The sequence below is a fragment of the Heterodontus francisci genome, chromosome 4, assembly GCF_036365525.1.
Source record: "Heterodontus francisci isolate sHetFra1 chromosome 4, sHetFra1.hap1, whole genome shotgun sequence".
NCBI classification, from domain to species: Eukaryota; Metazoa; Chordata; class Chondrichthyes; order Heterodontiformes; family Heterodontidae; genus Heterodontus; species Heterodontus francisci.
In genome coordinates, this window is record NC_090374.1 from 86,914,306 (window position 1) to 86,935,273 (window position 20,968).

Sequence of the window (20,968 nt, forward strand, 5' to 3'; positions counted from 1 at the left end):
ACTCCAAATCATCTATATAAATTGTAAATAATTGCGGTCCCAACACCAATCCCTGAGGCACACCACTAGTGACTGATTGCCAACCAGAATAGCACTCATTTATCCCCACTCTCTGCTTCCTGTTCGTCAACCAATCCTCTATCCATGCTATTACTTTACCCCTGATGCCATGCATCCTTATCTTATGCAGCAGCCTCTTGTGCGGCACCTTGTCGAAGGCCTTTTGGAAATCTAGGTACACCACATCCACTGGGTCCCCATTGTCCACCTTGCTCGTAATGTCATCATAGAATTCCAAAAGATTTGTCAAGCATGACCTGCCCTTCATGAACCCATGCTGCGTCTGCCCAACGGGACAATTTCTATCGAGATGCCCTGCTATTTCTTCCTTGATGATAGACTCAAGCATCTTCCCCACTACAGAGGTTAAGCTAATCGGTCTATAATTCCCCATCTTTTGTCTACCTCCCTTTTTAAACAGTGGCGTCACATCTGCTGTTTTCCAATCTGCTGGGACTACCCCAGAGTCCAGCGAATTTTGGAAAATTACCGTCAGTGCACCTGCTATTTCTCCCGCCATCTCTTTTAGTACCCTGGGATGCATTCCATCAGGGCCAGGAGACTTATCAATCCTTAGCTCCATTAGCTTGCCCAACACTACATCTTCCGTAATAATGATTGTTTCCAGGTCCTCACCTACGTTCGTCTCTTTGTCAATTACTGGCATGTTATTAATGTCCTCCACTGTGAAGACCGATACAAAATACCTGTTCAATGCCTCGGCCATTTCATCATATCCCATAACTAAATTCCCCTTCTCATCCTCTAAAGGACCAACGTTTACTTTAGCCACTCTTTTTCGTTTTATATATTTATAGAAACTTTTGCTATCTGTCTTTATATTCTGTGCTAGTTTTTTCTCATGTTCTATCTTACTTTTCTTTATAGCTCTTTTTGTGGCTTTCTGTTGACCTTTAAAGTTTTCCCAATCTTCTAGTTTCATGCTGCTTTTGGCCACTTTGTATGCCTTCTTTTTCAATTTGATAGCTTCCCTTATTTCCTTAGACACCCATGGCAGATTACCCCTTTTCTTCCAGTCCTTCCTTTTCACTGGAATATACTTTTGCTGAGCACTTTGAAAAATTGCTTTGAAAGTCCTCCACTGCTCATCAACTGTCCCACCGTAAAATCTTTGTTTCCAGTCCACTTTAGCCAAGTCCTCCCTCATTCTATTGTAGTCCCCCTTGTTCAAGCACAGGACCCTGGTATTGGATTTTATCTTCACACTCTCCATCTGTATTCTAAATTCAACCATACTGTGAGCACTCCTTCCAAGAGGATCCCTAACCATGAGGTCATTAATTATTCCTGTCTCATTACACAGGACTAGATCTAGGATAGCTTGCTCCCTCGTCGGTTCCATTACATACTGTTCAAGAAAACTATCATGGATACACTCAACGAATTCCTCCTCAAGGCTACCCTGACTGAGCTGATTTGACCAATCTACATGCAGATTAAAATCCCCCATGATAATTGCCGTACCATTTTTACAGGCATTAGTTATTTCTTTGTTTATTGCCCGCCCCAATGTGATGTTATTATTTGGTGGCCTATAGACTACGTCTATCAATGACTTTTTCTTCTTAGAGTTTCTAATTTCCACCCAAATGGATTCAACCTCATTCTCCATAGAACCTATATCATCTCTCAGCAGCGCCCTGATGTCATCCTTGAGTATCAGAGCTACACCACCTCCCTTACCTTCCTGTCTGTCCTTCCGAATAGTCTGGTACCCCTGGATATTTAACTCCCAGTCGTGACCAACCTGTAACCATGTCTCCGTAATGGCTACCAAATCATATTTATTCGCGATGATTTGTGCCGTTAACTCATCAACCTTGTTACGAATGCTATGAGCATTCAGGTAAAGTGCCTTTATGCTAGCTTTCTTACCCTCATGATTCCCAACATCTCTAATAATAACTCCTGAGTTATCCTTCCTTTCTGCTTCTTTCATCGTCTGCCTTGAACCTAAACCCTCCTGCACACATGTTAGCCTGCTGCTTACCTTTTTATTTATCATCATACTCCCTGTAGTTTTCCCTTTCCCTTCCCCCCGAGTCACTAGTTTAAAGTCCTAGAGACCACCCTGTTTATCCGTTTCGCTAGAACACTGGTTCCAGATCGGTTCAGGTGGAAACCGTCCCATCGGTACAGATTCCCCCGGTTCCAAAACTGATGCCAATGCCCCATGAAATGGAAGCCCTCTTTCCCACACCACTCCCTTAGCCACGTGTTTCCTTCCCTAATATTCTTATCCCTAAGCCAATTTGCACGTGGCTCGGGCAGTAATCCGGAGATTATGACCCTCGAGGACCTGTTCCTTAATTTCGATCCTAGTGCTTTATAATCCCCAAACAGGTCCTCCATCTTAGCCTTGCCTATGTTGTTAGTCCCAACGTGGACCACAACAACTGGATCCTCCCCCTCCCGCTCCAATATCTTTTCAAGCCGGTCAGAGATGTCCTGCACCCTGGCACCGGGCAGGCAACACACCATGCGGGACTCCCGATCCGGCTTGCAAAGGATACTATCTATCCCCCTAATTATAGAATCCCCTATAACTACCACTTGTCTTTTTGCTCCCCCCTCTTGAATGGCCTTCTGCACCATGGTGCATGGTCAGTTGGCTCATCCTCCCCGCAGCCCTTTTCCTCATCCACACAGGGAGCAAGTATCTCGTACCTGTTGGATAAGGTCAAAGGCTGAGGCTCCTCCACTCCTGAACTCAGGATCTCCCTACCTGCCTCACTTGCAATCACACCCTGTTGTCCCTGATCACTAACTGAATTTGAATTACTTAATGTACCAGGTGTGACTGCCTCCTGAAACAAAACATCCAGGTATTTCACCCCCTTCCGGATGTGCCGCAGTGTTTGAAGCTCAGATTCCAGATCATCAGCTCTGAGCCGGAGCTCTTCCAGCAACCAACACTTGCTGCAGATGTGGTCCCTGCCGCTCACAATGGGGACAGCCAGCTCCCACATCATACAGCTACAGCACATCACCTGCCCAGCCATCTCTACTTAGTTAATTACTTTATTACTTTATATAAATTTATGAGTTAAATACTTTCTGATCCTTCTCTCCTATGGTCTTTTTCAAATAACCAATAGATAAATCAAAAAAAGTAGTAAGTAAAAAAAAAAGAAAGTAAATTTTTAACCAATCACACGATACAGAAGAAATAAAAAAAGCTTACCGTATCACACACCAGAGTCCTTTTTTTTTGGTTAGAGGAGGAGGGCAGGTGGGAGACACTACATGTGTAGTCCACATATCTTCATTACTAGTCCAGTAACATTACCACTATGTTGCTATTAAATAATCCCTGCACAGATTAAAGAGATATGTATCTAAAGAAAGTTGCAATGGTCATACAAATGAATGAAATAAATTAGTGAGAAACTGGACAAAATTAATTAAATGAAAGCATGGGATTAATGAAATAAATGGACCTTCAGAAATCCGCAAAATTAAAGATGCAGACTACCATTGAAAAAATTAATTACCAACTAGGGCCTGAATTGCAAAAATTAATTAACAACCAGATTGCATTGGGGAAATTATGTATGGAATTAGACCTCAAGGACTCCTGGGGGAGCTTTGAGGAGCTGGGATGCCAGGGTGAAGAACAAGATGGCTGATTGACTGGAAACAGAGCAGAGGGTGAAGGGAATGGGAGCATGGTCAGGCAGTCCGAGATGCCAGTGCTTTAAGGAACTGCACAGAGTTAATGGTACAATAGGCCAAGAGTGGGATGGATGATCAGCCAGCAGCAGCAGGTAAATGGCCACAGACCAAAATGGGGTGCATGCACACAACGGGCCAGAGGATGATGGAATGTGGTACACAGTGAACTTATGTTCTGATCAGGAGCCATGGCAGTCAGCACAATGGGCTTGTAGGGCAGTAGCAGAGAAGGGCTGTGACAGAGAGCCCTGCTACAAATAATAAAACACCAGTGAATAAAAAACAATAGAAAAATTATTAAAAATTATATTGTCAAGAAAACCCTATATGTCAAGTGGGAAATATTAATTTCATCAGCTGGAAACTTATATTAGACTTTTAATGAGAAAAAATCCTACAGTAACTTTAACTGCCAAGCTGGCCACTGCAGTTTACATCTGAAATACCAGGAAATTGAACTGGAGTCAGGAAGTTTAACAAGAAATGCAGCAAGGATAATGGCTTGCTCTAAGTGATTGAATTACCTGAAATGGCTTCATTAGCATGGCAGTCAAGGCAATCCTCACACATTGGGCTGGATTTTACCAGCCTCTCAGCGTTGTGGATCGTGGCGGGGAGACCCGTAAAATGCTTGCGGGAGTGGCGCACCACGACCCACGCGCCGAGAAGGCCCCGCTGCATATTACCGGTGGCGGCACCCCCCCTCACCCCCAGTCGCCATGCGGCCTTCACTTAAATATTAAAATTAAGTAAAATTAATGCCGATTAACTTACCTGCTCCTGGTGGCTGTCCCAGACTAATTTTCCGGCCACTGGCCGCAACTCACGGCCTTTGGAATTCTGTACGAGTTCCAAGGTGAGACACTAGTGGGTAGGGGTGAGGAGTCAAATTATCAGGGTGGGTGGGGGTGGTGGGGAGCCTTTTCTTTGGCTGTGGGGATGGTGGGAAGGGGTTTAGGGTCAAAGAGAATAAAGTTTGGGGGGGGAGAAGTCGTTACTGAGAACTAAATTTTTTTGGGGGGATAGGCCAAAAACTATCTGTTTATGCATTGGTGGGGTGGGTGAGGGGATTGCAGGTGTGGACAAATCTTTAGTTAAATTTTTAAAGAACCGGTCCCTTTAACCATTTAAATTTCCTCTAAGAGCTTGAAGCCCTTTAAAAATGGTACCGGCGCCTATGAGGTGGTGCCAGACGCCGTTGCTGGGGATGCAGGGCCGCCCCATTCACGTCATCGGGGGCGGAGCAGCCGCCCCCTCCCTTTAAATGATCCCCCACGTGTAATATCGCTGAGCACGGTGCGCTGAGGAAATTTAGCCCATTAACTTTGAAAGAGTCAACCTTCTCCAAGTGTGAATTGGCATCCTGGGGCATGTGGAACCTTGAATTTCATTAGAAGTTTCTAGAAAACTTCATTAAAAACAAAGGGGATTGAGAGAACCATGTGACCTTCTGTCCATCTCTGAAGAAACCAAACGTTTTGTTACACAGACAGAAGACCAGCAGTAATAGTGTGCAGCAGCAGAAAGCTGCACACTTCCCTTTCTCTTTCCCCAGAAAACTTCAAGTTTGAAAACCGTCTGCGACTGGGGGATCCTCCAAGCCTGCAGACCACTACAGCTAGCAACCAGGGCAGAACAGCAAGATACAGATACTGCCTTCAGGAAAACTGAGCAAAGCAAGCCAGCCAAAATACACTTTGACCAACCACGCTCTTCAAGAATACAGCTTCAGCCAAGGACTACTGGATGATCGACTTTATAGATTGTATTTAAGTTCCATTTATTCTAGACTTCAATCCAACCACCAAATCTATTTATAATAAAAACAAAGCTGCTGGAAATACTCAACAGGTCTGGCAGCATCTGCGGAGAGAGAAGCAGAGTTAACGTTTCAGGTCAGTTACCTTTCATCAGAACTGGCAAAGGTTAGAACTGTTATAGCTTTTAAGCAAATAAAATGGGCGTAGCGGGGAGGAGAGCAAAGGGGAAGGTGTTGATAGGACAGAGGGTCAGAGAGATTAACTGACAAGGAGGTCATGGGCCAAATGCAAAGGCAAAGAGTGTGCTAATGGTGTGGTGAAATTTAAAGCATTCGTGCAGAGAGGGTGGTAAATGACTGACAGAATAATGAACAGCCCTAGCCAAAAGCACAAACATGAAAAAAACAATGGGCAGGCACATGGTGAAAAAAATGAATGATGAAACAAACTACAATAAAAATAAAAATAAAAAAGGGACAGTCATGCTCTGAAATTATTGAATTCAATGTTCAGTCCAGTAGGCTGTTGTGTGCCTAATCGGTACTGTTCCTCGAGCTTGCGTTGATGTTTACTGGAACACTGCAGCAAGCCAGGACAGAGATGTGAGCATGAGAGCAGGGTGTTGTGTTGAAATGGCAATCGACAGGAAGCTCGGGGTCATGTTTTCGGACTGAGCGGAGGTGTTCTGCAATGCGGTCACCCAAACTGTGTTTGGTCTCCCCAATGTAGAGGAAACCCATTGTGAGCAGCGAATACAGTATACTAAATAGAAAAAGGTACGAGTGGGCGGCACAATGGTTAGCACCGCAGCCTCACAGCTCCAGCGACCCGGGTTCAATTCTGGGTACTGCCTGTGTGGAGTTTGCAAGTTATCCCTGTGTCTGCGTGGGTTTCCTCCGGGTGCTCCAGTTTCCTCACACATGCCAAAGACTTGCAGGTTGATGGGTAAATTGGCCATTAGCAATTGCCCCTCGTATAGGTAGGTGGTAGGGAAATATAGGGACAGGTGGGGATGTGGTAGGAATATGGAATTAGTGTAGGATTAGTATAAATGGGTGTTTGATGGTCGGCACAGACTCGGTGGGCCGAAGGGCCTGTTTCAGTGCTGTATCTCTTTAAAAAAAAAAAAAATCGCTGCTTCACCTGGAAGGAGTGTTTGGGGCCTTGGATAGTGAGGAGAGAGGAGATAGAAGGGCAGATATTACACCACCTGCGATTGCATGAGAAGGTACCGTGGGAAGGGGGGGACGAGGTGTCAGGGGTAATGGAGGAGTGGACCAGGGTGTCGTGGAGGGAACAATCCCTTTGGAATGCTGACGGGGGAGGGGAAAATGCATTTGGCAGTGGCATTACGCTGGATGTGGCGGAAATAGCAGAGGATGATCCTTTGGATGTGGAGGCTGGTGGGGTGGAAAGTGAGGACAAAGGGAACCCTGTTACGGTTCTGGGAGGGAGGGGAAGGGGTGAGGGCAGAAGTGCAGGAAATGGGCCGGACACGGTTGAGGGCCCTGTCAACCACAGAGGGGGGATTCCTCGGATGAGGAAAAAAAAAGGGATATCCGAAGCGCTTTTGTGGAAGTTTGCATCATTAGAGCAGATGCGCGGAGATGGAGAAACTGGGAGAATGGAATGGAGTCCTTACAGGAGGCAGGGTGTGAAGAAGTGTCGTCAAGCTAGCTGTGGAAGTCGGTGGGCTTATAATGAATATTGGTGGACAGCCTATCCCCAGAGATGGAGAAAGAGAAGTCGAAGAAGGGAAGGAAAGTGTTGGAGATGGACCATGTGAAGGTGAGAGAAGGGTGGAAATTAGAAGCAAAGTTGATAAAGTTTTCCAGTTCGGGGTGGGAGTAAGAAACGGCACCAATACAGTTATCAATGTACCGGAAAAAGAGTTGGGGGAGGGGGCCTGAGTAGGACTGGAACAAGGAATGTTCGACATATCCCACAAAAAAGACAGCCATAACTAGGACCCATGCTGGTCCTTTTACTTGAAGGAAGTGAGTGGAGTTGAAGGAGAAGTCGTTCAATGTGAGAACAAGTTCGGCCAGGAGGAGGAGGGTTTTGGTGGATGGGGACTGGTTGGGCCTCTTCAAGGAAGAAACGGAGAGCCCTCAGACCATCCTGGTTGGGGATGGTGGTGTCGAGAGATTGGACGTCCATAGTGAAGAGGAGGCAGTTAGGGCCAGGAAACTGGAAATTGTCAAAATGACATCGGGTGGCAGAAGAGTCACGGATGTATGTGGGAAGAGACTAGACTGGGGAGAAAAGATAGAGTCAAGATAGGGAGAAATAAGTTCAGTGGGGCAGGAACAGGCTAACAGGATGGATCTGCCAGGACAGTCCTGTTTGTGGATTTTAGGAAGGAGGTAGAAGCGGGCTGTCCGGGATTGCGGACTATGAGGTTGGATGTCATAGAGGAAGATCTCCGGAGGAGATGAGGTCAGTGAAAGTCCTGAAAACAGCCACTTGATATTCGGTGATGGGGTCATGGTCCAGGGGGAGGTAGGAACAAGTGTCTGAGAGTTGGCGCTCAGCCTCTGCAAGGTTGAGGTTGGTACAACAGACAACAACAGCACCAGCCTTGTTAGCAGGTTTGATCACAATATCGGGATTAGACCTGAGAGAACGGAGTGCAGCAAGTTCAGAGGGATACAGTTTAAAGTGAGTGAGGGGAGCAGATAAATTGAGAGGGCAATTGCCTTGCCGGCAGTTCTCAATGAAAAGATCAAGAGCAGGTAAGAGGCCAGAGGGAGGGTCCAGGTTGAGGGAGATAGTTGGAGGCAGGTGAATGGGTCTGCTGGTTGGGGGAGGGCTCCTAGTCAAAGAAGTGAGCACGGAAGCAAAGGCGATGGAAGAACTCAACGTCATGCCAAGCGTGAAATTCGTTGAGGTGGGGGCGTAAGGGGATAAAACTGAGTCCTTTGCTGAGTACAGATCATTCAATGTCAGAGAGGGGAAGGTCAGAGGGTATATTGATCAGAAAGGATGGGGTCAGAGGGAAGTGAAAGGGAAGAAGGATTTGGAGGGGCATTCGTCCCCATCAGCTGCTGGCACTTGCGTTCCTTAACGCTTGAAAGGAAGAAAAAATGTTTTTGGTTAATGCGTCGGATAAGACGATGGATGAAATGAAACTGTGGAGTAGTCAACTTTGAGATAAGGTGAGGTGGTGCTTCTGGAGAGAGAGGCCCAGTATGTATATGTGGCGGCGCATGGCACTGAGTGTGGATCTCAGGATGCGGAGAGAACAGTAGTCCGAGGAACGTTGTATTTCTCAGAGATACCTGTAATCCTGGATGGATTCAAAACATGAAGGATGAAACTTCAGTTGGAATCCATGTGAAATAAGTCTGAGCCGGAGACAGTCACTGAGGAAGATGTGGCTGTGAAGACGAATTTTGGTAGACACTTTATCAAATACCAGGAGGGAAATAGAAAGCAATGAAGGTATCAAGATAAAAGAGACAAACGAAAATCCCATCGGCGAGAAGAGCAGAACTTCTTCAAGGTAGGCATTCCTGGAAGAGAAGTGGCAGTGAATTAAACACTAAAATAAAGGCAAAGTACTGCAGTTGCTGGAAATCTGAAATAAAAACAAAAAGTGCTGGAAATACTCACCAGATCTATTTCACTCCTCTAATCTATTTGTATGTGTGTGAGATTCTCGTGGCACTGTGTGCATGAATATGTAGTGTATTTTTAAATTGGGTTAGAGAGTTAAGTGTAATAAACTTACCTCTTTCTTGTTTAAACTCAAGAAAACCTGCCCAATTGGTTATTTCACGATCACAGTAAAGGAAAAAGGTAAATCACTCACAGAGGTGGTAAGCAAACGACTGTTCAAAAGGAATAAACCCTGTTGTGGTCAGATAAGACGAAGGGGCAAGTAGAGAGCCTGAGACCCCCTCCTCACCTGGCCGTAACAATATATATAAATATATATATATATATAAGGTCAAATAGACCTGCCGTTTCCACATAATTTCCACACAGATAGGAATGTAATCTGTGCGGCATAGAATAAAATAGTGCTAAAGGTTGTGGAATTTTAAGTGTTAAGTGAGTTGCACCCGTAACCATTTTACACTGGAGTACCTGCAGTCCTTTCTGCTGGTTCAGACATCATGCACCCACAGCAGAATACAAAACTCTTGATAGCCCTAGGTTGGAATGGTGAGTGTCTGCCGATTTGTGCCTGCTGTTCAGGGGTGTTCATCAAATTGCGCCCAGATACTTAAGAGCACAGGCACCTATGCATCTAGGAATCCAGCGTGAATTACTTGTACCTGCATTGAGCAACGGTCAATTGAAGCTTGATTCAGATCTGTTTCTCCTGCTATTGCTGCTACATTCAATTTAAATTCGTCTAATAATATGTAGATGTTTGCCTGTTTAAACACTTACATAAACGACCACTTGTTTATTTCATCATGCTTCTTCTATAGTTGATTATAATAAACGAGTTTTACTATACAGAATTTTTTATACCTGCGATAGCAGGTGAAGTTGTGAATGGTAAATAAAATATAACTCGCTTATGTGATGAAGGCTTCACTTACCCTATGTTTATAGCATTCAGTGTCACAGTATGCACTGTTAGCACAATCATTACCATTTTGTATGGTATCTCTTTCGTCCAGAGTGGATTTTAATATACTGAATCAATTACATTTTTTATTATATATCTTCAGTCAACTTTAGTCAAATGTAGATTGTTAAATAAACAGTACATCCTTATATTCATACCTAATTCTGTTTTCGATTGTTTAGTGCATTAAGAGCTATTTATAGCTCTCTGCTATGTTTGTCGTTTGGACAGGCATTTTGTGTACAATTTGTTTACCAACAAGACTGAAGATATAGTATAAAAATTCTAGTTCAGAAATTCTTAATTTTTTTAAAAGAATGGGCCTGACTGTTTACGGAGTGCTCCATGTGGAGTGATCCACAGCAGATTATTTTTCATTCATCTAGTAGTATGGGTTTATCAGAGTCCATCTATTCCCAATTGGTGATCTCTGAGTAGTATAGCAAAAAGACCAACTTTCTAAAAAATGTAGAACAAAATTCTGTTGGGCTTATAGTTTTTCTCTAAAATGGGGGAGTATTTTCAATAAAAATTACTGGCCCTAGATTTCTCATGCTGTTTGATTGCATTGGATTACAGAATGTAACTGACATAACTTAAGGATTACTTTTGTCTTCATAATTAAACAATTTTTGAAGTAAAATCAAATAATGTACACATTTTTTTTAGATGTTTTGATAAGTATTTCTTAATCCCCAACCTAGTTGTTTTCTAAATTATGGTAATTGAAGTAACATTAATTTTTCAAGACGTGTTGTCTCGTTGTGAAATTCAAAAACTTCCCATTTCTTTTCTTTCCAGGCTTTGTGAACTGGGCCAGTTTGAAATAACAACAGGGGGCTGGGTCATGACTGATGAGGCTAGTACACATATTTATGCAATGATTGACCAGCTGCTTGAAGGACATCAGTGGCTTGAGAGAAACCTAGGTGAGACTTGTTCACATATTTTTCTTGCAACTTTCCCATCAACTCGTAACCTTCGCATCCTCTTTCTCCACTCAGGAATACAGATACAATCTGTCCCAGAGCTTGATTGACCATTGGTCCTGTGTTTCTGTAGGTGTGATCCAAGTCTCAGCTGCATTGTTCGACCAGCAATGAATTCACAATTCATATAGTTATAAAATTATCTCCTTAATTTGTGTGCTACTGGGTCCTTTAGTGATTTAAAAAAAAAAATTAGAAATGTTACTGTTGTTATATAAAATATTTTAAAGTGCAGTTAAACCACATTTATAATTCTGAAAGAGTTGTAAGATCTATTCCATCTGCAGCAACCTTCTCCCCTTGCCCGCCAAGCCAAAAAATCTACAGGGCTAGGGCAGGGGGAACCTTGAACACACGCACATACACACACCTTTCTCTAGTTTCTTTCCTACCTCCCCTCAATCTCTCTTCAAGCTCACCTTGCCCATCAGACCTGCTTCCTTCTCTCTTGATCCCACTCCACTAAACTGCTGACCTTCCCAGCAGCAGGTTAGCTGACATTGTAAATGGTTTCCTCTCCTCTGGTACTGTCGTGCTGTCATTACCATCCTCAAGAAAACCCACCCCTGACCCCTTTGGCCTTGAAAACTACCACCTCATTTCCAATCTCCCTTTCCTTTCTAAAGTCCACGAACGTGTTGTCATCTCCTATGTTGTCATCCACAAATGGCATCCTCTGTGACTGTGACTATAGTACACCATCCCTTATTGCCCTTCTTGAAGTCTCTGCAGCTTTTGTATTCTATCTCACACTAAGTCCCTGTCACCGTCACCAACCATTCGCTGGCTGACATTGGATCTTGGTCGTCCAATGCCTCTGGTTTAAAATTCTCAAACGTGTGTTCAGATCCCTTGATAGTTCCGTCCCCCCATCTCTCTAATGTTCTCCACATCTACAACCCTCTAAGAGCTCTGCGTTCCTCCAAAACAAAGTTTCTTCGTCTTTGAAGGAAAAAGACAATATACACATTAGTGTTAGCTATATTTCTATTGGAGATTACCTGAACCAGCAGGTAACCCAGAGGGAAATCATTAGGTAAACCCAAAAGTTAATTACATCAAAAAAAATGTGTTTGAAATATTAAAGACATGTGAAACTTGTCTATTGGGCACTTGTGGGTTCTTGGCGATGTTGGGATGGATAGAGTTGGGGCCTGGAAATTTCTGTTTTGAGTGCCTCTCTACTCTGGTTGACCAAATTGCAGTTCACTAGCCAGGGAGAGGGGATTCGTGCATTAGACTCAGTATGGTTAACCACACCAATAAATAGATTAGTTTGAAGAATTAATCATTTATTTGGCATTTCTCCACATGCATAAATCACACTTCAAGTGATTTAGTTCAGCAAAGATAAGCATATAACTTAGAGTTATAGAGTTATACAACACAGAAACAGGCCCTTCGGCCCATCGTGCCTGTACCAGCCATAAAGCACCTAACTATTCTAATCCCATTTTCCAGCACTTGGCCCATGGCCTTGTATGCTATGGCGTTTCAAGTGCTCATCTAAATACTTCTTAAATGTTCTGAGGGTTCCTGCCTCTACCACCTTTTCAGGCAGTGCGTTCCAGATTCTAACCACCCTCTGAGCGAAATTTTTTTCCTCAAATCCCCTCTAAACCTCTTGTCCCTTACCTTAAATCTATGCCCCCTGGTTATTGACCCCTCCGCTAAGGGAAAAAGTTTCTTCCTATCTAACCTATCAATGCCCCTCATAATTTTGTATATCTCTATCATGTCCACCCCCCCCCCCCTCAGCCTTTTCTGCTCGAAGGAAAACAACCCTAGCCTTTTCAGTCTCACTTCATAGCTGAAATGCTCCAGCCCAGGCAACTTACTGGTAAATCTACTCAGCACCCTCTCCAGTGCAATCACATCCTTCCTATAGTGTGGTGACCAGAACTGTACACACTACTCCAGCTGTGGCTTAACTAGCATTTTATACAGCTCCATCATAACCTTCCTGCTCTTATATTTGAAGCTTCGGCTAATAAAGGCAAGTATCCCATATGCCTTCCTAACCACCTTATCTATCTGTGCTGTTGCCTTCAATGATCTATGGACAAGTACACCAAGGTCCCTCTGACCCTCTGTACTTCCTAGGGTCCTACCATCCATTGTATATTCCCTTGCCTTGTTAGTCCTCCCAAAATGCATCACCTCACATTTCTAAGGATTAAATTCCATTTGCCACTGCTCTGCCCATCTTAACAGCCCATCTATATCGTCCTGTAATCTAAGGATTTCCTCCTCACTATTTACGACACCACCAATTTTCATGTCATCTGCGAATTTACTGATCATACCTCCTATATTCACATCTAAATCATTAATGTATACTACAAACAGCAAGGGTCCCAGCACCGATCCCTGCGGTACACCACTGGTCACAGGCCTCCACTCGCAAAAACAACCCTCCACCATCACCCTCTGCCTCCTGCCACTAAGCCAATTTTGTATCCAATTTGCCAAATTGCCCTGGATCCCATGGGCTCTTACCTTTTTGTCTAATCTCCGATGTGGGACCTTAACAAAAGCCTTACTGTAATCCATGTAGACTACATCAACTGCTACCCTCGTCGACACATCTAGTCACCTCCTCAAAGTTCAATCAAGTTAGTTAAACGCGATCTCCAAGTGGAGATTAATCCTGTCCCTCAGAATTTTTTCCAATAGTTTCCCTACCACTGATGTTAGACTCACTAGCCTGTAATTACCTGGTTTATCCCTGCTACCCTTCTTGAATAATGATACCACATTCACTGTCCTCCAATCCGTTGGTACCTCTTCTGTGGCCAGAGAGGATTTGAAAATTTGTGTCAGAGCCCCTGCTATCTCCTCCCTTGCCTCACATAACAGCCTGGGATACATCTCATCTGGGCCTGAGGATTTATCTACTTTTAAACCCGCTAAAACCGCTAATACTTCCTCCCTTTCAATGCTAATATGTTCAAGTATATTACGACCCCCCTCCCTGATCTCTACACCTACATCGTCCTTCTCCATAGTGAACACAGATGAAAAGTAATCATTTAAAAACAGAGCAGTTTATGTACATAACAATATAAACAAAAATTTTATAAGTTCACCCACAATGTTGCCTGCTAAGTAGGCAGCTAAGGTTCTCATGAAAGGTCACAGACCTGAAATGTTAACTTTACTTCTCTCTCCACAGATGCTGCCTGACCTGCTGAGTATTTCCAGCCCTTTTTGTTTTGTTTCAGCTAAGGTTCATTTCCTGCTAATGTTTCATCTACCGCTGGTTCATTGCCTCCTAGGGGATTCATCTCAATGATAGTTTGGTTTGTATTGCCAACTCGCAGCTACATCCTCTTAAGCTGCAATGCCACCTCGTTATTAAGTTCACCCTTTTTTAAGTGAGCTGTCTGTCCTTTTTTTCCGGTTCCATAGCACCTGCTTCATTCTAAGTTGATCTCATAGAGTCATTATGGCACAGAAGAAGGCCCATTGAGTCCATGCTGGCTTTCTGTAGAGCACTGCTGTCAGTCCCATTCTCCCGCTATATCCCCCATAATCCTGCAAGTTTATTTTCCTCAAGTGCCCATTCAGTTTCCTTTTGAAATCATTGATCGTCTACACTTGTAGGCAGCAGTTTCTAGGTGGTTACCACTCGCTGCGTAAAAAAAGTTCTTCCTCACATCCCCCCTGCATCTCTTGGCCAAAATCGTAAATCTGTGTCCCCTAGTCCTTGTACCATCAGCTAATGGGCACAGCTTTTCTTTGACTATCTTATCTAAACCTGTCATAATCTTGTACACTTCAATCAAATCTCCCCTCAATTTCCTTCACTCCAAGGAGAACAACCCCAGCTCCAACCTAAGCTTGTTGCTAAAATACCTCATCCTTGGGACTGTTCTGGTAAATTTTCTCTGCACCCTCTAAAGGACCTATACCTCCTAAAGTGTGGTGACCAGAACTGGATACAATACTCTAGTTGTGGCCTAACCAGAGCTTTATAAAGGTTGAGCATAACTTCGCTGCTCTTGAGCTCTATGCCTCTATTTATGCAGCCCAAGGCCCCATATGTTTTGCTAACTACTCTGTTAACATGACCTGCAACCTTCAAAGATCTATGCATAGGCACCCCCAGGTCCCTCTGCCCTTACACACTCTTTAGGCTGTGCCAGTAAGTCTATATTTCCTCTCCCTATCCCTTCTGCCAAAAACTGCAACACCTTGCACTTCTCTGTATTAAATTCTATCTGCCACTCATCTGCCCATTCTGCTAGCCTATCTATGTCCTGTTGCAAACAATTCGAATCATCCTCACTGTTTGGCACACCTCCAAATTTGATATCATTAGCAAATTTTGCACTGACAGTTGGGGAACACCACTGTCTACCATCATCCACTCTGAAAAACAACCATTTACTGTTTTCTGTCCTTCAGCCATTTTTTTATCCAAGCTAACATTGACTCTTCTATTCCATGAACTTCAGTTTTGTTGACCAGCCTTTTATCTGCTACTTTGTCAAACGTTTTCTTAAAATCCATTTAGACAACATCCACTGCACTCCCTTCATCAACCTTCTCTGTTACTTCATCAAAAAATTCAGTTAGATTAGTCAAGTACATTCTGTCTTTTACAAATCCATGCTGGTTATCCTTAATTAACTCAAACTTGTCCAAGTGCCTGTGATTTTTTTTCCCCCCTGATTATTGTTTCTAAAATCTTACCCACCACTGATTTTAAACTGATTGGCCTGTAGTTATTAGGAACGTCCTTCCACCTTTTCTTAAATAAGGACGTCACATTTTTCATTCTCCAATCTTCTGGCCTCTTCCCCATATCTAGGGAAGATTAGAAGATTATGGCAAGGCCTTCCACTATCTGCACCCCACTTCCCTTGGCAACTTGGAATGCAAGTTTTCGGACCAGACCACTTATCCACTCTAAGCATAGCCAGCCTTTCCAGTATGTTCTTTATATGAATTTTCACCCCATCCATTACCTCTACCGTCGCCGCTTATGCCGATATTTTGTCAGCATCTTCTTCCTTAGTAAACACCGATACAAAGTACACATTCAGAATTCTAGCCTTGCCCTGTGCCTCTAAGCATACATCACCCTCTTTGTCCCTAATAGCACCCACTGCACCTCTTACTACCCGCTTACTATTTGCATGCTGGTAGCAGATTCTCTTTTATGTTAACTGCTGTTCTATTCTCATGCTCTCTCTTTGCCGGTCTTATTTTCCTTTTCTTTTCCTGTCTCAACTTATTGTATTTGGCCTGGTTCTCGCTTGAAGAATTCACCTGACATGCATCATACACCCTCTCATTTTTGTTTCATCATGTTCTCTATCTCCCTCATCATCCAAGGAGCTCTGGCTTTGCTTCCCCTATCTTTCGCTCTTATTGTAATGTACATAGCCAGTACATGAAACATCTCTTCCTTAAAGATCACCCATTGTTCCATTACCGTTTTTACTGTTAAACGTTGGTTCTATTTTACCCTGGCTAAATTTCCTCTCATCCCATTGAAGTTAGCCCTCTTCCAATTTAGAAGTTCTTCTTTAGATTGTACCTTGCTCTTCTCCATTACTAATCTAAACCTTATGACACGATGATCACTCTTATCTAAGTGTTCCCCAAAGACACTTGGTGCACTTGGCCATCCTCATTCCCCAGCACCAGATCTAAATTCTCCTTGCTAGTTGGACCAAGAACATACTGGTCAAGGAAGTTCTCCTGAGTGCATTTCAGAAATTCCTCCCCATTATCCCAATTGATATTTGGGTAATTAAAGTCCCCCAATACCACCACCCTGTAGTTATTGCACACCTCTGTGATTTTCCTGCAGATTTGCTCCGTCTCTCTCACTATTCGGAGGCCTCTAGAATGCCTCTGGTAGTGTGATTATACCCTTTTCTCTTCTGAACTCAAACCAAATGGATTGTGTCCTTGCCTCTTTAAGGACATCTCTCTTTTCAACAGTAAAAGTCGCTGCACTACAGGAAAGATGTGATTAAGCTAGAGAGGGTGCAGAAAAGATTCACAAGGATGTTGCCTGGTTTGGAGGGCTTGAGTTCTAAAGTGAGATTGGATAGGCTGTGTCTGTTTTCCCTGGAGCAAAGGAGGCTGAGAGGGGACATGATAGAGGTATATAAAATTATGAGAGGCATAGATAGGGTAGATAGCCAGAGTCTGTTTCCCATGGTAGGGGTGACTAAAACTAGAGGGCATAGATTTAAGGTGAGAGGGAGGAGGTTTAAAGGGGATCAAAGGGGTAAATTTTTCACACAAAGAATAGTGGGTCCCTGGAATGAGCTGCCTGAGGAGGTGCTGGAGGTCGGAACAGTGGTGACATTTAAGAGGCATCTGGACAGGTACTTGAATGAGCAAGGCATAGAGGGATATGGTATTAATGCAGGCAGGTGGGATTAGTATAGATAGGCATTATGGTCAGCATGGACGCGGTGGGCCAAAGGGCCTGTTTCTATGCTGTACGACTCTATGACTCTATGACTACAATGTCTTCCCTAATCAGTAAAGCTACCCCATCTCCCTTTTTTCCTTCCCTATCCTTTCTGAACACTTTGTATTTGTGAATATTAAGCACCCAGTCCTCACTATTTTTAAGCCACGTTTCCATTATTGCCACTACATCATGTTCCCACTTGGCTATCTGTGCTTGTCCCTCACCTGTCTTATTCACCATACTTTGTGCATTTACATACATACATTCTAAATCTGTCTTGTATTTCTCATAGTCCTTCATAGTGTGCTGCTATCTAATGTGGTACTACTTCCTTCTCCAGTACTATCCAACACTCTCACTTCTTTATGCACCTTATTCCTCTTTTCTACTTCTATATTCTGGTGCCTATCCCCCTGCCAATTTCGTTTAAACCCTCCCCAACTACACTGTGTGGTCCTTTACCCTGGCACCAGGGAGGCAACACACCATGTGGGACTCAGGATGACTGTTACAGAAATGCCTGTCTGTTCCCCTAACTATGGAATCTCCTAGAACGACTGCATTTCTACTTTTTTGTTAAATTCCAGAAAGCTTGTCGTAGAAGGATGATGCTGGAGCTTATCTTTACTTAGTTTCATATTTATTGTACAGAGTAAAAAGGATTACAAAGATGTACCTCCTCACTCAAAACCTCCAGCAGTCTCAGTAAGTGTTTCCTTATAAGTACACAAATAAGACCCCAATTAACACCCTCCATCTGCATATTATTAAACAGTTGATACACAATTAACAATCTTTACTTTTCTAGCCTGGCACATTGGTGCCATGGTCTAGACTGCACCTCTTCACAGTGTCGTCATTCCTGACATTGTCCAGTGCTGAGTACAGGTTTGAGCAAGGCACACTCTCCTGAAGAATTCTGTACTTGCAACTCTTCCAGATTTCTATCTATCTGCTGTCCTGAACTCTTTCTGCCTGTGGGGTGACCACCACCTGGAATGTACAATCCAGGAAACTCTCAGCCTCCCTGATGCTCTGCAGTGACTGTATATATTCTTCAAGCTCAGAAATCCTGAGCTTGAGCTCAAGCAGCTGCAGACATTTCCTACACATGTGATTCCCCCAAGACACATGAAGTGTCCTGAAGTTCCCACATGATGCAGGAATTGCAAGTCTTAGCTGCCCATTCATGATCTAAAAAACTCCCTTCCCTGTTTTAGAATCTAATTAGTATCTTGTGTAAACAAATAATTTTAATTATTTGTAATAATTAATGTAATAGTTATACCAATTGAAATTTTTCCCAGCTCCTAGTGTAAATGAACATCCTAGTTTAGAGAGAGTAAAAGAGAAATATACACCAACCGATCACTTGCCTGCTTTCCTGTGATGTCACACTGATTTTTTTCCTCTTTTCTTTCGCAGTCAGTCTGCTCCAAACCCCCTAACTCTATATCCCCTCATCAGTCTCGCTCAGCTGCTGGTCTTGGACCTGCTCTGCTGTCGCCCTTTATACCCCCCATCGATCCCACCAGTCTTGTTCAGCTCTCACTTTTGCTTATGTCTAGAATTGTCTAATCCCTTTCAAGAGGAAATGGGCAAATTAAGAAGGGGCCCCATTCTTCTGTAACAATGTTGCAACAGTAAGACCAGTGTCCTGGAAGACGTGACCTGAAATGTCCTCATCAAGACATAAGTCTGTCTTGTGATCTTGAGTGACATATCCATGATTATACACTATAACTAAGTGTAAGCAGCTATCTATAAGATCTGCTAGTAGAAAAGTAAACACTTATTGTGTGTTCCACAGAATAGTTTATAGAGGAAGCTAATGTTCAATTAATTGTGTGTCCAGTGATGTATGACAGTTCCATTCTTTAGATACTGGTTGTTAGCTCTTAATCTGACTGCGGGTTTAATAGCGTGACTGAGTCCACGTGTGCAGACTGTTGTCTGAACAGTTGACCTGTTGAATGTACTGCGAGGTGCACTGATCTTGAATTCAAAGCTTGTATTTTTTCTGAGACAGTCCTTTACTGGAAAATGATATTGACAGCTTCAGAGTTCTGGGGAAATCGGAATTGGATGGAACCCGGTAAGACAAACAGTAATTTGATCAGAGGTGTGACCAGAGCTATTCCAAGTTCAGATTACAGCCTGCAGTGTTGAAGCAAACAGCACTTTTTTTTTAAAAGACAAGCTGCTTTGATCGGTACCTGTTTTCTGGGTGCTGGCCCTTGGCAAAAACAAGTTGCTACACCTGTTTTCAACTCCTTAAAGAGTTATTGGTGAAACCACACCATCAAGAGTGTCACGGGCAGGGCTGAGGTCACTCGAGAGGCAATAAGACTGAAACATTGAAGGGAAGACTGCAACGCTCGCTATCGATGAGAATATGTCACAGCTGTGTCAACATCTTGGAAGACGGGACCTTGAGACCTACCTGAAAAGTTCAGAGATCTGAAGGACTGTGTGGCCATAACTGGTGCTATCTTTGCTGAGAGGACTTTCCAGAAGATCTGTGAGATCTGTCTTTGTTGCATCTGATAATTAACATATGTTTAGTTTAGTTTAGTTTAGAGATACAGCACTGAAACAGGCCCTTCGGCCCACCGAGTCTATGCTGACCATCAACCACCCATTTATACTAATCCTACACTAATCCCATATCCCTACCACATCCCCACCTGTCCCTATATTTCCCTACCACCTACCTATACTAGGGGCAATTTATAATGGCCAATTCACCTATCAACCTGCAAGTCTTTGGCATGTGTGAGGAAACCGGAGCACCCGGAGGAAACCCACGCAGACACAGGGAGAACTTGCAAACTCCGCACAGGCAGTACCCAGAATTGAACCCGGGTCGCTGGAGCTGTGAGGCTGCAGTGCTAACCACTGCGCCACTGTGCCGCCCTTATGAAAGTATTTCCACTTTTTAATATTTTTGTGAGGACTCGTGTTTTAAAATTGTGGAAATGAATTCCTTTGGAGGACTGAAGTGATTCCATAGATGCTGGAATTTTTTTTTTAAAGGTCACTGGAAGGACTTTGTTTAAAAATACTTATTGGAAGTCACAAGTCTTCAGCTAAGTAAACAGCAGGTGCCTTCTGACTATGGGAGTTGTTTACAGAGAAGTGACATGTCAAGATTTATGGTGGTCAAGAGTAGGTTTCGGTTTGAATATTGTTTTGAGTCAGTTGGGATTGTAGCCTGCTGTGAGAAACACCCAGCTCATCTTTCTCCACCTCTTTGAGAAACCATGCAAATTCAGTGTGATAGCTGAGACCCCTAATGCTGCATTTCTCCTGGAAAGCTTGCCAGACTAATCCTCGATATCGCCTGAAGAGATCTATTCCAAAAAGATCCCGGTGATAGTTGACTACGCATATCTGGGACACCAGAACAGGGACAACTGATATCATTCCATATCTT

At 43.5% G+C, this 20,968-nt stretch overlaps 1 protein-coding gene across 2 annotated transcripts in view; it reads left to right on the forward strand.

The window, feature by feature from the left end:
* The window catches only part of man2a1 (mannosidase, alpha, class 2A, member 1), a 235,528-nt gene that overhangs the window by 45,216 nt on the left and 169,344 nt on the right, over positions 1 to 20,968 (forward strand). For both annotated transcript variants that reach the window (XM_068029802.1, XM_068029801.1), the window contains exon 5: positions 10,903 to 11,030. In XM_068029802.1, the coding sequence (XP_067885903.1) occupies positions 10,903 to 11,030 (128 nt within the window). The remainder of the gene's footprint in view (positions 1 to 10,902; positions 11,031 to 20,968) is intronic.